This window comes from Lineus longissimus, chromosome 5 (assembly GCF_910592395.1).
Source record: "Lineus longissimus chromosome 5, tnLinLong1.2, whole genome shotgun sequence".
Taxonomy (NCBI): domain Eukaryota; kingdom Metazoa; phylum Nemertea; class Pilidiophora; order Heteronemertea; family Lineidae; genus Lineus; species Lineus longissimus.
In genome coordinates, this window is record NC_088312.1 from 5,607,467 (window position 1) to 5,624,227 (window position 16,761).

Below are 16,761 nucleotides of genomic sequence, written 5' to 3' on the forward strand. Positions count from 1 at the left end.
ATCCATCTGCAGCAATTTGATGTCTTTGCTGATTAGGCCAGTGTCTAGATTAGTCCGGCTAAAGGATTCCTTACCAAACTCTCCTGAGATGGATGAATGACACATCGGCCGACACATCAAAATCATCCAGACTCTCGTGCGTTTGCGTCACCACTATCAAGCTCCACAGGAGTGATTTAGCGATCTCAAAACATTGCGGGTCAAGAAACATCAAAAGTAGCCAGAGCCATCATGCGGCACAAAGGGCAAATCTATGTGGCAACCGAGTATGGCAGTCATTCTGAAAGTGGGTGACGTCGCATCCACAACAAGTCTTATTCTTAAAGAAAAGACAAAATACATTTTGTAATTATTATAGCCAACTTTTGGAACAAAAAACTATCATATGCTATATCAGACATATAGTGAAAGTCTCAGCTGTAGGTGGATCAACTTGCAGCTTCATTCAATCGAGGACAATAAATACTGCGGTATAACATAACAAAAACACAATTCATGTAAAATCATTTTGGTTTATTTATCACTTTTGCATCACACAACATTTTTCAAGATGAAAATAAACAGTATGATCTGTGTATAATACAATTCATTTGCCAGTAATAATGATAACATGTACAATTTTAGATGATAGCAATATATTAGAGCAACTGCTTCGATCCTTTCCATAGTCTCTGATAAGTTCAAGCTAGAACAATGAGAAAGATGAGGTGATTAAACTAACAAAATATTAAAAAGCTTTTCCTTCATCCAAGTTTACATTTTTATTCCTCAAGTCACAGTTCACATGTCACCTGTCACAATCATGTTTGTGAATTGGTTTAGGCTTATAAAAAAAACTCGACATGACATGACATGATATGACACGAGAGTGAAAAATTACATTGATACATAAATTGAGAAATATAATAATGATGGCCATTTCTGTCAGCTTCAGACTCCTGTACATGTAACCATTGTAAAATGTCATCCCACTCCAGTCAGCCATTTTCCTAAAGGCTTTGATCCTGTCAATTCATTGCCCCAGATTTCTCATAATATCACGACATCAATTTATTAACTATAAACAATTCTCTTATAATTTTTTCAATAAATATTTTACAACATCATCTACATTAAACATCTCATAGACTTTGATATTCCTTGTCTTTGATGTAAAACAACAATTGATTTCTTCATCCAACAACATTATAACTTATTCTCAATGACAATGAGAAATACATGTGTCATGCACATTTGACTTCAATGCACATCTGACTGAAGTCGAATGTCTGCAGTATTACACAATATGTGGATCTCTAAATCAAGGATGGATAATAAGTCATAATGTGCCAACTCAGGTTTCAATCCTCTTTTCGCAGTTCATATGAGCAACCACTTAAGACGTCACTAATTGACAGCATTTGGTCTTGTACTTGACATCATTTGGTGATGTAAATTTGGCATCATGTGGTGTGTCAATTTGACTCACTATCACCATATCTTCAATCATGTAGAATTTTGCCGACTGGTACACCATATGCACTATAGGCTAGTAAACAACAGCTAATATATTTAGAAAAATATACTTTAAAAGACAACAATAACAAACATGAATAAAATCGATATGATGATGATTAAATCTTCGATAATGAAAAAGAAGTAACTAATCCTGTGTTAATAAACATGTCCAAATATCACAAGGTTCAGCCGAGAACTCCTTCTTCAGTGAGACCTTAATCAACCTGACTGCCCTGTTGAAGTACATTCAGGATAAAATATCCCTTGTTCAAATTACTGAAGTGGGGATCTCCCTCATGCGGGTATTATTAGTTTATAACATTTTCTCCAGAGGGCAGGGCAGTTCTCACTCAAGGTTGACTCTCCCTCGTTTGGGTGGTGATTAATATCACAATTCTTAAATTAACCAAGTGTTCAGAGAACCTTCCGAATTTCAGATAAATTACATAAATTCCTACTATTAGTATAGTAGAGCAACATATGGAAATTCGCTATCACCAAGAAAGATGTCATGAAATCTATATTATGAATACATCAGAAATGGCATCTCTGAAAAACATCCTTGATCACAATCTGTCTCCATCGAGAATAAATCTCAAAGTGGTATTAATCCATTATGACGTCTTGGACTTGTCCCCTCAAGACAGACAGCCCTTTACCTTGCCTCGACTGTAAGGAGGTGCAGTACTAGTCGACACAGACCCACGACTCTGCAGCCCTAGGAAGGACTCCAACAGCGGGTACCACTCTGCCACAGGCTTCCTTGGATTCTCCAACATCTCAAACCAATGGTCCCGACCGATGCCGAAGAAAAGGGGACCAACAGCCACACAACCCATCAGTTCGTTGCTACCAACCCTGGAACAAGAAATTTGATTACACTTCCCACTGCACTACCTTCATACAATTTATTTTCTTTACTAAGCTGGTTTTTGTGGGCCAACTGATTAAATGGTGAATCAATGTCATCAGTCTTATTGCTGTTCTTCTGCATCTGCATTCCCATGGTGTTATTGGAGTGAAGGTCTTGGAATGCATCCTGAACACCAGGGCAGCAATTGGTACAAACAGCTGAACCTCACTGAGTGTGCAAGGGGAGGAATATGCAACAGAACCTGGTATTCGAGGATGATGGAATGAGAATTGAACTATATACCACCCTTTATCCAATTTATGGACATCATATCATCATTATTGATACAAATCCAATTGGAAATTCATGACTGACGTGATCTATTTACATTATTGTCTGCTTTAAAATTCATACCCTTTTATTTCAACTAGATTGCCTCTAAGCAGATGACATGCAAACACGCAAACCAGTCCTCCTTAGCTATAGCCTAACTTGCATCGTTAAACACTGTTGTATCATTGATTAATATCCAAGGTGACATTGTCCCTCCGTCAGGTCAATTTCACCTAACCACACAAAATTCTAAATCATCGAGATTCCAGCTAGAACTCCTACTCAGTTTTTGATGTCATTCATAGGAACTGGCATCAGGGAAAATGACTTCCAATAGCTGTAGGTGGATGGGGGCGTCCAATCAATATCATCTTCTTGTATAATGATTCAATTGAGGAGGCTGCCAGCTTTGTGAGAGATAAGCCATCTGCTCAAGAAATCTTTTTTCTTATTTGAGGAAGAGTCATTTTTTCTTCGAAATGTTTTTCTTGACAGGAAAAAGGTAAAGGTTGTGCTTTATAGTTGGATCCACGTGACCACTGGACTTCACATGTACTAGTACCTGCCAGTCTTTCCCAAAGCTTTTTGGCAGATATCAAGTAGCTACTCATACAGTACAGTGCTCACTTGATCAATTCCGACCGGTACCCGTTTATACTCCCTTCACTGTTCCTCACCATTCTCGTCTCTTTACCTGGGAGAGACAACCTAATGTAAATATTGACAATTCGCAACTCGCTGGTAACCATAGCGATGATGGAGAAAACAAATACCGTTGGGATGTATTGTTTTAGTATCTGTTGTAGTGCTCTAAGAGGCATGGAAGAAAATGTGACACATTCAGGTGCTTTTAATTTGCCTCGATGACTTTTGATCTATAAGGCCCTACCCTCCAGTCACTAGGTGAATGAATAACTGGTTTTTCTAAATGTTTGCATGCCCACTGAAGACAGCATCGCAATGACTTTTGATATTAAAGGCCTAGTAACTCAATAAACAATTAGGGTTTACAAATTCTTCAATATCACACATAAGCCTACCTGTCGTAATCGATGACTTTAATCATGAGTGCAATGTCCTCCACATTATCTTGAGGCACATCAAAAACCAACGCCTCATTGTAGACGGGATTTAAAGTGTTCTTTTTCACAGATGTCTTTCGTTTTTTTATTCGCTTCCCCTGGCACATCAATGATACTTTCACATATGGGTCTGAAAAGTGAATACCAATAAGTGAATAATTTCTTCCTTCAAAAGAACATAAACATCGTTATTTGTAAACGAGAGGCCTAAAGGCCAGGCCCTTGGCTAATCTATATATGTCGTGATCTAAAAAGTCTAGATTGATTGGCTTCATTTCACTATCTTCAGTCAACACAATGATCTTTACATTTAGGTATCTGAACACAGCCACAGCAATTGCTTAAAAACCTTTCACTTAAGTCAACCAATCTTCAGAAGAACTGGGTTCCACAGATATCGGCTGATCGAGGTCTTCTGATTAACATGACAATAGCATGCTTGGCAACATGAACTGATAAGAAAAGAATCTCACCAGAAGAGCCTGTGATGTCCATCGCCTTCAGATTCCTGGCTTTTATTATGACGACAGTTAAACGGCCCGCCGTCGGCAGATAACACAGTGATAGCATCATCTCACCCAAGTCAACCTTTTCCTACAAGAATACAAACAAGGTTTATAACTTTAGGGTGCGAATAAATGAACAGAAGCAATTTACTAATACTGTATGTAATGTAGTGCATATATCATGTTGTTTTATGATATCAAATGTGCTCAGAATTTGGATGTTTCTGGATTATATTATTAACCTTTGAGCCTTGATCACCACTGCAGTGGCGATTAGGACTTACCCGGTACACATTTTGAATTTACCACTGTTGCGTCATTGTGAATCGCAGATGAAGCACTCGTTTCACAAATGACGACGATACACATAAATGATAAGATAATTGCCTGACTCATCCATCAGACTTTTGACGGGAATCATGTTATCAGTTCTATGAAGCCTTAGAAAGTGTTATTGAAATTGTAACATTACCTGGTGTGTACAGAGAACCTCCCTGCAGTAATCAGTCTCCTGCGACAAGTCGGTGTCAGTCAGCAAATCCTTGACAAGGACTAAACCAATGAGATCATGGCGGGAAAACCGATCGAAATCGTACAAACTAAACTGTAACATTCGATTTGGTAGATCATTATACGGAACACTAAAATTATAAATCTCTTCAAATTCAGGTGACAATGTCTTTCGATGAACTTTTGTTTGGAATTTTGTTTTTCTGTCTGGCAGTAGATAAACTTTCACATAAGGGTCTGACGTCCCAGAAAAGTCTTTCGCCGGTAGGTCCTCTGCTTTTATGATGTGGACGACAAGACTCTCGATATGGTGTTCGTAAAATAGAGAAAAGTACAATCTACCACAGATTTTAGTATATAAATGCGACTGGCGTCTCTGCTCAGAGTATTGTCTGTACAGTTCAGGTTTCAATGACCCCAAATCTGGTTGTCCTTTAGATTTCACTTTCTGAACAGAAAATTCGACATTTGATAAATCCAACTTATGTGAGAGTTGTCGTTGAAATGATAGATGGCGCTGTGGGACTGTTGGTAATGTCGTCTGCCGAGGAACAACCTTTGAGAATCGAAACGGACTCAGAATGCCCATTTTTGGCTTCGGTGGTACGTTTTCTCCTGACAGATCAGGCACACTTTGACTTATTTTCAGATTTGTAACCTCAACTCCTGGCGGTGTTTTGTCCGGGGTGCTCACAGACGAGTGGTCCTTCCATTTGGCTCTCCAGCATCGCCAGGTACAGTAGATAACAATACCGCACACGAGGATGCTGACACTGACAAGGATGATGATGACGTAGAGCAGTGGGATGTCTGCAAGGAGAAAGAGGGGGCAGAACAACCAATTAAACTGCAGCTGTAGATGTTGGATAAATTATTGAAAAGAATAGTTTGTCTTTATTTGTGAATGTGATGTTCCTTTGAAACCATAATTTCCTTTGTTGGCAGAATGACAATCAGGTTTCAATCAGTTTAGCTGCAGCTGTAGCTAGAAAGAGAGTTCCAAAACATCCCTCAAAATGTGTTTTTATAAACCACGGGTCTATCACATTCAAAAAAGAGCCTTGGGACTGACAAATTCAAACAGAAATTGGCTATAGAGAGTGTCTTGCTTTCAGAAGTGTTGACTGAGGGAGGATCCATCGTTCTTCTGACTGATGTTACCACAGGGTTCTGCATGCATTTACCCCATGAGGGTATTTTCCCTGATTAGGATCCTTGTTATTCGTTTTGTTGGTAATTACACAGCATGACCACGGTCAACTGGCCTGATTACATGGTTTGTGGTGATTAACTACCAGAGACATGACACCCTGTAATGACTGGGAACTGAATGTAATTGCCTGGTGTCCTGCAACGATATATCACATAAGTTCCCTGTAAGCCTTTATTGATTCATTCTATGATGATAGAATTTTATAAAGGTTTATGGTTTGCCTTTATAGTGAGATGACAAACTTTCAAGATACAGGAACAATTATAGAATCCATGCCTCGTCCCTGAGAAAGCATCCTGAGGAAATCAGGGGTTAATGATCACTTCCCTGGGCAAACATTAACCCCTGATTTCCTCAGGATGCTGAGAAATGGGAACCATTTCAAATGCAGCAATCTCAAACCCCACCCAATGTTATATCATCCCATTCACGATCACTTTGGACTGATTGCTCATCCAAATGATTGCCGACCTGGCATGAAGGGTACAGATAAATAGTGCCCATTAACAGCATGTTCGTGACTACCAGCTGACAGAAAGTAATCCCTGTGCAAAATTTACAACATTTTTAGGCATAAATCGGGCATTAACACCATTTCAGTGAATAGATGATGCACTCCCACAAGCTTACCTCCGACTCCCATGAGCAAAACAAATCACTTTTTCTGGTGATATGGACCTGCCTTATTGTCCAACTAACTGTAACAGAACATTACTGTTACTATTAACATTACAGTAATGATATTTGCCGAAAGAAACGAGCAAAAGAAAACATCAACAGGAGAAATCTAGCAAGGAAATGACCACACAGGAGATCCGCGCAGGCACATTGGCATAATGACATTGTCATTTATACTGAAAAGATACATGGTTCCCACCGCCAAGCTTAGCTCCAGAGTCCCATGGGTTCAACAAATCATGTTTGCTCTTGATTACACACCGCGAGTGTCAATCTGAGCTCCTACAGTACAGATCATGTGACAGATAAATTATTCTATGGGACTGAGCAACTGACTCAAATTTCACTGGATCCAGCACTCAGACTCAAATCAGGGAGACATATAAAATATTCAAGGAGGAGACCTCGAGTCTGTGCGAGCTTGAAGAAGGAACAATGCGAGTTAGATTGGGTTTGCACTCCAACGCGTAACCGATTCGGCTACACAGACTTCAGCACATGACCTTGAATATAGGCTATGGCCAATTCACAGCAATTTCGGTACACGTCAGGCACCACCTACATGTACCTTGCATTGGTTACTTAGTTCCTGTAAAGAGGGAATTCAAGGGGATGCATCCAAACATGCACACAAACATTCAACAATCGATTGTTGATTCTCCACATGCTGTCTGCATCTTGAATATGGTACATTGTTTCAAAATTCCAAGAATTGTTCATCAAGATTGATGGAGCTCCAACAAAAGTAACCCTAGACTGAATGTATCACATTACAGTGGAACCTCCCTTAGCAGGCACCTCTCTATTGAGGACAACCTCTCCATTAAGGACTCTAATTTTGGTCCCAAACAGGTTGTTTTCATTCAATCTGATCTATCTAATCAGGACACCTCTCGTTGTAAGTCCCGAGGGTCTCCTTAACAGAGAGGTTCTACTGTATTTAGATTATGTTATCCAGGCACAATCGAAATGAATTATGATCAGCACATGGATTTTTTCAGATCATGATTTGGTATGCTAGAAGCAGTTGTAAAGCTCTCACAGGCTTGCTAAATCACGACAACAACGGAACCAATACAATACTGGTTGCCAAGCGTAGTACATTATCACTCCCGGGTTCTCATCAGTTGTGCTGTGTGTTGCAATTCTTTGATGTACTCAATTTGCAAGCGGAGGTAAATAGAAAGATCCCTTCATGATTTTGATACAGTGTGCCAACCTCAAACATTTGAAATGCGCAGTTCATGCATTACTTGAAGATGGGGTTGCCGTTTAAGTCATTGACTACACACATTAGAAACCACCAGGCCTGTTTTTGAGAACTGATTTAGGAGGCCAAGGCAGACCCTTGCCATTCCTCAAAATTTGGATATGATGTCAGATATTAAGCAAGCTTTCTTTTGGGTGATTTGCCTGTGGCCTGACTACATGCTACAGCGGACTATGAACAAATCAGAATGATCAAATGAAATAACTTGAATCAACATGACACAGGCTGAGAATAGCACGATTTGTTTTGAGCCACATTTTGCGCCAATATGTTGTAATCCTTTTTAAAGTTAAAGGTAATTCTGGGCAAGGAAATAAATTGCCATAGTGAGGTGAAGTATGTCAAAAAGCGAGAAGAAGATAAGAAGAGTAATGCTCATAATGAAGCCAGGAACAAAATTGCACTGATGTCAGTCACCTATGCTTGCTTTGTGAGACATGATACATCAGCCATGATTTGCACCTCATTACCACAAAGACAAGACAAATACGCAAAAACACCAATCATCCCCGCATAGCCTTCCACCATTTGCATCAATGAGACCTAAATCACAAAGAAAAAGACCATAAATATAATGGCCGATCAAAGAATGAAGATATGAACCCCAGAACACGTGCCCAGGATGAAGAAAAATGTATTCCAATGTATCGTCGAGCTCGGAGATGGGCTTGTTGCCACGATACAGGAGAGACTGAAGTCATGGAGTTCTTCATCTATTATTTACATTAGTGCTGTGATCTGCCGTTAAATGGAAGATGACGCACAGCCATTAGTCCCGCGATGCTTTTTTCAACAGGTCGTTGGTGCCAAAACCATGTCTTTAATACCACATTTAGGAGAGTAGAAACTAAAGAGTGGATGTTTGAACCTCACAGAGAATGAGAATCTCATGAGACATGCATATCATTAAAAAAATCTGTCACTGGGCAATGATGGGGAAGTCATGCTTGTCTTAGTATCTGCCGAACCACCAAGGAGCTCAGGCAAGTCTAAATTTGAGTAAAAATTTATGCTAATGCATGTGATATTTACAGACTCAGTCAGCCCACTTCCTCAGTGTCTCACTTGGGATTCCCATGATTGATACCCAGAAATTCAATAAGAACACCAATTATTTTAACCACTAAGACAGGTAAATACTCACAAGGGAATATAAATAAGACCCAGCCTCCGCAATTGGGAATACCAATCATTGACATTCAATTAGAACACTACAGGCTCCCTAATTGATTAACTCATGAGAAAATGCCACTATACTTCTCAATAAAGGGATTGTCACTGTGTAAGAAATGATTTCATGCTTGCCTCAATACAGCAAGATATGACACCAGAGAGGAACCTGGGGTGAGAGTGGCGCAGAGGTGAGACCAATGTTTGTTGATTTTCGACGCCCTGGTTAGGGTACATCTATGTCCTAGAAACAGCGACTTTTTCAGACAGCGTAGCTTTCCTCTAGGGGTCTCCCATTTCCTCCTGGTACCAAGCCTATCTCTTAATCTATGCTTTATGGTACCTATCGACTATTCGTCGGCAGCTCTTCATGCACGTTCTCCTGAAATATTCATTGGTTTGTTTGTTTTTTCCATTAATTGTAATTTCATTTCAATGAAAAAATTAAAACAATTTACCTTAACACATATTCATCCACCTGAGCTGTTAATGGTTTATTTCTGGTACAAGAAAAAATAAGAACATCAACAGAAGCGGCTAATGGTTTACGACCATTAATACATGCACCATTACCCCAGTCATCCACTACGTTTCAATCCAACACCGCCATTGGTTGACTTGGCTGAAAATGGCAGCAATAAAAAAAAACAAGCAACAAATGTAAAAAGACAATCAAACACCTGCAAGAATACACGCTATATCTCATTTTATGGATTTTGTTCTTTCACTTCCTGTAATTAGCATGACAAGGATAAACCGGGGGGGGGTACTCAACCAATCTGATTATGCACATCCGTGCTATTCCTCACGCTATTTGACGATTTATCACCCCAAATGCTATTAAACCATAAAAATTGATAAAAACTGAGTGCGTGTGCAAGAAAGATTCTTCTGAAACATGAATTTCATTATTTGGGTCTGTACAGGGTGTCCCAGGTTAAATGGTTATCAACATCATCATTAACAGTGCATGTTTCCTGGTGACCATAAATCGGAACCCAGGCTTCTGCCTTAAGACATGTAAGTTGAATGTATCAGACAATTACCAATACAGATGATTTCTTCTGCTCCATTTAACTGCTCATTAGTGAAAGTGCTCGTTATTTAAAGCCAAGTCAATTAACCATTTATTGGAACATTTGTCTATGTTTTCATTTTGATGCACAATTGACTTTCATAATAAGAACGCCTTCAGCTCTTATTAAATCATTGTCCTCAATCAAATAAGGTGCAAAAACTGGAAAGAGACTATTTTGTATCTATCATTTCTGCCTTTAGCGAGCTGTTATAGTATTAAACTGAGACGGGAATTGTAACCGCCAAACAAACAAGCAATTTGCTGTTGCTCTGTGCAATAAAAGGATCCCTCTAGCTGCGGGTAAAACCCATAATCACTAGGTTTGATAATGAATCGCTGGTTGCTGCAACCTGCGATGACCCTGCAAACGAGGGATTTTCGAAATGTACCTCCTTCGGCGCTAAAAAAAGACGACACAATTAGTTGCCATTAACTCGAGCGTGAAACACAGAGTTTTTTAATCGAGAATACTAATTAAGGATCGCTTCGTATATCAGCTACCCTGGATTAATTAGTCCACAGACTCTTACAGCTGAAGGAAAACTGCAATTGCTCTGGTAGTTTAAGGCACGAGAATGCTTTGCTTCTGAGATACAAACTGGGTTCACTCTGCTTTTGAACCTCAACAAATTTCAACCTTTACTTGCAATATATTTGAGGGATGCCCATTTTTTCATAGCTTTATCACTGGACTATATTTATACCTTGACATAGATATAATAGCATAGAATGTGGGTTTATATATGAACACACCAGAGTGGGAGGGAAAACTAGAAAATGCATCCAATAAACAGTAGCAATGACTTTTTACTGACTTAATTGTACACACTTGAAAGTTGCCCCATGGATCCTTTCTTTTAATAGTTTCCACTTTCCACACTTGTACAACATTGAAATACTAGAGCTGAGGACAAAAGGTCAAGTTTCACTGGGTCTGATGAAAAAGGAACACCCACACTTTATGCAGAACCTCCGCAATTCTTAGGGCGACTGGCAAATCTCAAAGGAATGAATGCTGAAAAAGAAATACATCTATGCACTAGGACCCACCCCCTCCCCATTTGATTAACCCTTTAATCAAGTAATCTTTTTCAGATTTTTGGAGGAGCAGCTTAGATGACTGTTGGGCGTTGGGAGAAGAACCCCTTTTCTCCCTCTTTTTAAAATGAAATCACTTCTGATGTTGAATGCCACAGATATTGTTTGCCTATCTACCTACCTAGCCTGTCTAGTAGGCATGTTTGCAGCTTGTAGGCCCTTCAATCGATTGCCTTATAGGTCATGCTTTGTAAGTAATGATGACAAATGCCCACCCACTACTGTAGCTTCTTCTTTCATTTGTGTGACTTCACTGGGAACTCAAAGGTACTCTTTCTTTACAATTGTAGAATTAAGTTGGAAAAAGAAATCTCCTATTTATCCTCAAGCAAACATTGACTGAACGACCAACAACAGAGTATAAGAGCATTGCCATCAAGCTATCCACTGCCCAGTACCTTCCACCTTCCTTACATAAATGACGTTGGGCTATGGGACTGATGTAAAGTTCGGCAGGACCAGGATTGGTGGTCTCATGTGACGAACTTAGGAGATAAAACGGACACATTTTGATTCATTAGATATATGGAAGACTTTTGAAGTGAATGATAGTCTTATATGTGATAATACACGTCTAACACCTGATATTACAATTCCCAGGCTGATAGTCAACATAACAAGTTACTCAAGTTGATTATTCGCTTCCAAGAACAGACCTGCATACGAATAGATATATAATTACCCAAAGTGTTATTTACAAGGATGAACAATAATCAGCCATTAGCTTCTTGATAATTTGACTTAGCTGGAACGCAGAGTCTAGTGAGATATCATAGCTATGCATCAGAGACAGCCATGTTCTACTTTCAAACCAAAGGGCCCTGGAAACGAAATCATTTTGTTGCAGGGACCACTAACATTTATCCAATGATTTTAGGATCTCTCATCTGCAAGGTCTTTGTGCAACCAGAATCAGTCATTGCTGCAACCTACAATAATTATCTAACCAGTGCGGGCCAGGTTCACCCGCAGATAAGCCATCTATTCAATGTTCATCGTAGCGATAATTATCACAGATCACTGTGACGGAAATCATGCTTTTGGGCTCGTAAGTTGTCTTGAGATGCTAGACCAAAATAGCCTACAGAGAATATTCCACTCCAATCTTCCCTCACTCTCAACAATTGTCATTGTAGACAACATCAAACGAATCATATTTCCACTTCATAACTACACATGATTTCACGCATTCATGATTGTGAAAGGAAATGGAATTTGAGCTCCTTCATCTTTAATACTTCAGGAGTTAAAGGCAGGACATTGCTGCCGGTTGGCGACATGACTCATCCAGGTAGCCTACTAATGAATAATACCATAAAGGCTGATGCACTATGAGAACCTCTACCTGTGGTCATGGTGGTGATCAAGGAGTGAATTTCAGACTGACTGTAGACAGCCTACTTTTATATGGCTTATGGTAAGAGGAGGGAGGGGTTAGTAGCCCGAGGCCATTTCATGGTATCACTGCCAATATTCTCGCCTTAGATTAGACTGGCTCAGGAAATAAATGTAAGTTATTACTCTCAGACATGATGCTCATAATACCATAGTCATACATCTGTACAATAACTATCACAAGACCTAGAATTCCCCTTTACAACAGGCGATTTAATGCATTTAATACCGATCCATTAGTCGACCACACATTTTCCCACAATTTCCCTTGGCACCCTTCTCACACTAAGTGTGTGTACCTTGATAGTTCTCGGAGCTACTCTCATATCACTATACTGAGAAACACTGACATGTCGGATGACTGAACACAGAAAATATGGATGTCTATAAACATCACCAAGTGCTGGAAGTGTGATTTGTAAGAAATGTATTCATATGGAAGAACCAAGCAATTGAGAAGTGCTATCCTTAACAGAGAGGTGTCTGGATCACAGAGTAAATAGAATGGACCAGTTTGGGACCAATAAAGTGTACTTCATAGAGAGGGTACCCAGCTAACACAGCAGAGAAAAAACTTTGCACAATCCAAAATAATGTTTGCGCACCTATAGTGCCAGTGAAATCCAAGCATGAGCTTCAAAGGTAGCAAAAAACAAGATGTATTATACATAAGGCAATTTCTGCTTAATTTCCCCAGTTACAGCTGTCATGACAACCAAGTATCAGAGAATCGAGTAAAGTTCCTGTGTGCTTCCATAATGCAAAACTCTCCCGTCTTGTTGGACTGGGAGTTGACTGTATCAAGGTAAATGTACCGTTGACTTGACTTAATTGACAGTAGTTTGTACTTATACGGTAAATTTACCACTGCAATTCCCAATTTTGTGTATTTTGTTTTAGGGTTAATGTGACCTTATCGGCTCTCAAAAACTCCATCTCAACTAGACACCAGGCATGTGTCATTGGCAGTTAGCATAATTCAGGTGGCTGCCTGACAGCTTCCCTGTAGTCAATATCCCAAGGGCAGGCAGGGCATTTCTATCTGAATAAATGTATGACTGTGCTCACACATTCACATGATACCCATCTTGTTTTGACCTTGGGTGGGGATAACAGAGCCCCATTATTGCCTCTAAAAAGGCTTTGCCAGGAAATACAATCATATACACAATGATGTGTTAGAATTATGCATCCAAATTTGTTGAAACTTGGTATTCATAGTATTTGTATATCTGTCTACACAACGGCAATGTTGAAATGAATTTACTTATTTAAATATTTTTCAATTCAATTACAAATTTCAAATTTTAAACAAATGGCACAGGCCTTTAATGCCTGCAATTATAATGTCAGGCAAAACCTAAATTAGCCTGAACTCAGCGACCTTATCGGGACAGTAAGGCGCCACAACATTAGCAGTGGTGTCATCAGCAGATGGCAGCCGCTCCAAGTCCATACACTGCAGTTGCTAGCAGATGGCACCCACTCCAAATTATCTCATTGCAGTTGTCAAGGTGGAGTGCACGCCATCCCCAAGAAAAAGGTGACACTTTCAATTTACAATAATTTATGTGGTGGCAAAATATTCCCAGAGTAACCATACTTGAAGATAACAGTATAACATTTCTCAAATTCAAAACAGGTGAAGAACTATTTCATTATTGGTTCAAATCATCAAACTGATGACACTGCAAGTGAAATAGCCCCTTGCTGTTTAAAAAGGGTTAATTTGACCTTGTGAGGACACCACAGTACCCCTCACACCTGAGGCAGTGTCATTGAAAGAGACTTGCATTGATTGAAAAAGAATGAACTATCAGTAAATTAGCCACAGATTTATTGGAGCGTTACTTGTGTAAACCCGATGTCTTCCCACGGGTGTGATTTGTATCAATGTGTGGGATAGGAATCAATATCAAAGGTCCCAAATCAGTCATTTCCATTGAATTTGACTTCTATATTCAGGACAGATCTCAATTAAAAAGAGAGCATTTGTCAGTCTCAAGGGTGTTCTTAATAGAGAGGTTCTACTGTACAGTGAATAAGTAACTCTCCCTACCTTCTTGCTCTGTCGTCGCTGTAGCCACCTCCAAATGCTGGTTCATGGGACCAGACTCTTTAGGGACCTGGTCCCCTGTAGCTTTAACTGATTTATACCATTCATGCAACGACATGGTGTCCGTCGTGTCTGGAGCCATAACGATAAAGGTCCGAAGTTTTATTCCTGGGAGCGGCGGAATTATTTCCTAATCCAATTATTTCATGGACGCTCTCATGCCTTGGGGTACTCAGTCTGAAAATGTAAATATTACAGGGTTTTTCTAAATGAAAACATCGAAGACATCCACGTGAGTCAAAGGTCTGGACGGGTTCGTCACCCTATATGACCTCATGTGCACTTCACTCGCCATGTTTTAGTAACTAAGATAAATGACTTGTATATCAAAACCTTGTCTGTCAAGATGGAATGTAAAAGCATTGCCTACCTTCACAAATTATTCCCAAGATGTTTGCTTGCATAACATGATAATGTGTCCTCATATCCATCACCAAGGATAATGGCAGTCCAGTGGGTTTATTACAGGCAGGTTCAGCATCAGAAATTCAGTAGAAATGTTTCTCATTGTATTCCTATCTTTCAACCAGGTCAACAAGGTTTTTGTAGGACAAATAGGTTGCTACCCATAACTCAAATCCATTGAATACCTGTTTTAACCTACTGTAGATTTTGTTATTTGCACAAACATTTCAATTCAAATTTGTGCCGTCTTGGAGTTTTATCATAGGAAAACCCGTTAACCCTTTAAACCCAAAGTAACCATCCATTCAAAAAAATAACACTCAGATTAAAAATTTTGTGATTTGCAATATCAAATTATTGACTTGGTATAAACCTGCCATAGACACTTGAGGTCAATGGCAAAACAAATACTGTAAGGTTCCTGGGTCAATTAAAGAACTCATGTTTGCCTCAAGATATTGCCGGGGCAATGGTGATTATAACTCCAAAGTACCCATGTAGAGGGTGCAAAAAATAATGCATCTGAACATGTGCACTCACAGCTTCGTGACCAAATGTTGATGTACATGTACATTTTCATTTCTTTTCTGGAACTGTTCCCCATAGAAGAACTCTATAAACCTTGTTTCAAAATGCCTGCCTGACATTACATCGAGACACTCTTCCTTTAAGTTGTTCAGCATCCTGAGTGGGCTGCAGGAAATGTCTCCTTGATGACACAGTATTAATCACATTCAACCCACAGTCAAACCTCTCTATTGAGAGCTCTTTCAATTTAAGAGCTGGGATGTCAAAAGGGAATATTGGGACACGTGGACCAAAGGACACCCTTAGGACTGACCAATGATGTCTGCACTTTACATAGGTGTCCTGATTACAGAGGTTAATTCGAATGGAAAAAACAGCATTTGGTACAAAACCACTGTCCTTAGTAGAAAGGAGTCTGTTAAGAGAGGTTTAACTGCAGTTTTAAACAGGCTCACAGAATGAATTAGAACATAAATAAAAGACATCTCAAAATAAAAAGCTAAACAGATAAATTACTGATCACTCGATAAATCATAGAAGATGACTACTTACATTTAACGACAACCAAAACCGTTCTAATCCTTGTTCGTGACTTTTCAAGTCAGCAAACACTGACAATTTCCCCCTGCCCCACTACGCTTAACCAATATCCCCTGATTAACTTCCCTGGGCTGTTTGATCAACACACTGCTCCACTCCAAGCCGCACCAATCATCGTTAAATCGCAACTGTGGACAGCAGCCCTCGTTTACCACGTAATCGGGATTTCACAAGCGCGCTGCCTGGATACCAAGGACAATGAGTCGGAGTTGGGTGACCTACAGACTTGCCAGCAGGGAAATGTTCAGCAGGTTTAGGGCCTTATGAATTGATGGCATTTGATACCAAAGGACTTTCTAGTAAAAAGAGAGAATATTGGGAAAAGTGGATCAAATTATTCTCTATAATCCAGTACACTGCATCCAAGCCTCCGACAGCATCAACCAGCAATGCATCAAAATCTTGTCAATAACCACACTGACGTTATGT

At 39.6% G+C, this 16,761-nt stretch overlaps 1 protein-coding gene across 2 annotated transcripts; it reads right to left on the reverse strand.

Moving 5' to 3' along the window:
- Positions 1–436: 436 nt before the first annotated feature.
- LOC135488660 (synaptotagmin-10-like) lies at positions 437–16,449 on the reverse strand. 2 transcript variants are annotated; one of them, XM_064773316.1, is made up of 6 exons: positions 16,285–16,449; positions 14,743–14,976; positions 4,744–5,591; positions 4,239–4,359; positions 3,724–3,895; positions 437–2,355 (listed from the first exon to the last, which is right to left on the reverse strand). In XM_064773316.1, exons 2-6 carry the CDS (start codon positions 14,879–14,881, stop codon positions 2,136–2,138), a joined length of 1,500 nt encoding a protein of 499 aa, XP_064629386.1. In that variant the 5' UTR covers positions 14,882–14,976; positions 16,285–16,449; the 3' UTR covers positions 437–2,135. The 2 variants fall into 2 exon arrangements, with proteins under 2 accessions (XP_064629386.1, XP_064629385.1); XM_064773315.1 differs by lacking the exon at positions 16,285–16,449 and adding an exon at positions 15,170–15,491.
- Positions 16,450–16,761: the final 312 nt, after the last annotated feature.

What these genes read in the sequence shown, in the direction of transcription:
- LOC135488660 (XM_064773316.1), bottom strand. Translation starts at nt 14,881, where the DNA reads ATGGCTCCAGACACGACGGACACCATGTCGTTGCATGAATGGTATAAA. An exon ending in AGCGACGACAGAGCAAGAAG is followed by an intron (nt 5,592 to 14,742) that starts GTAGGGAGAGTT and finishes TTCTCCTTGCAG; the next exon opens with ACATCCCACTGCTCTACGTC. An exon ending in AGGTTCTCTGTACACACCAG is followed by an intron (nt 4,360 to 4,743) that starts GTAATGTTACAA and finishes GTATTCTTGTAG; the next exon opens with GAAAAGGTTGACTTGGGTGA.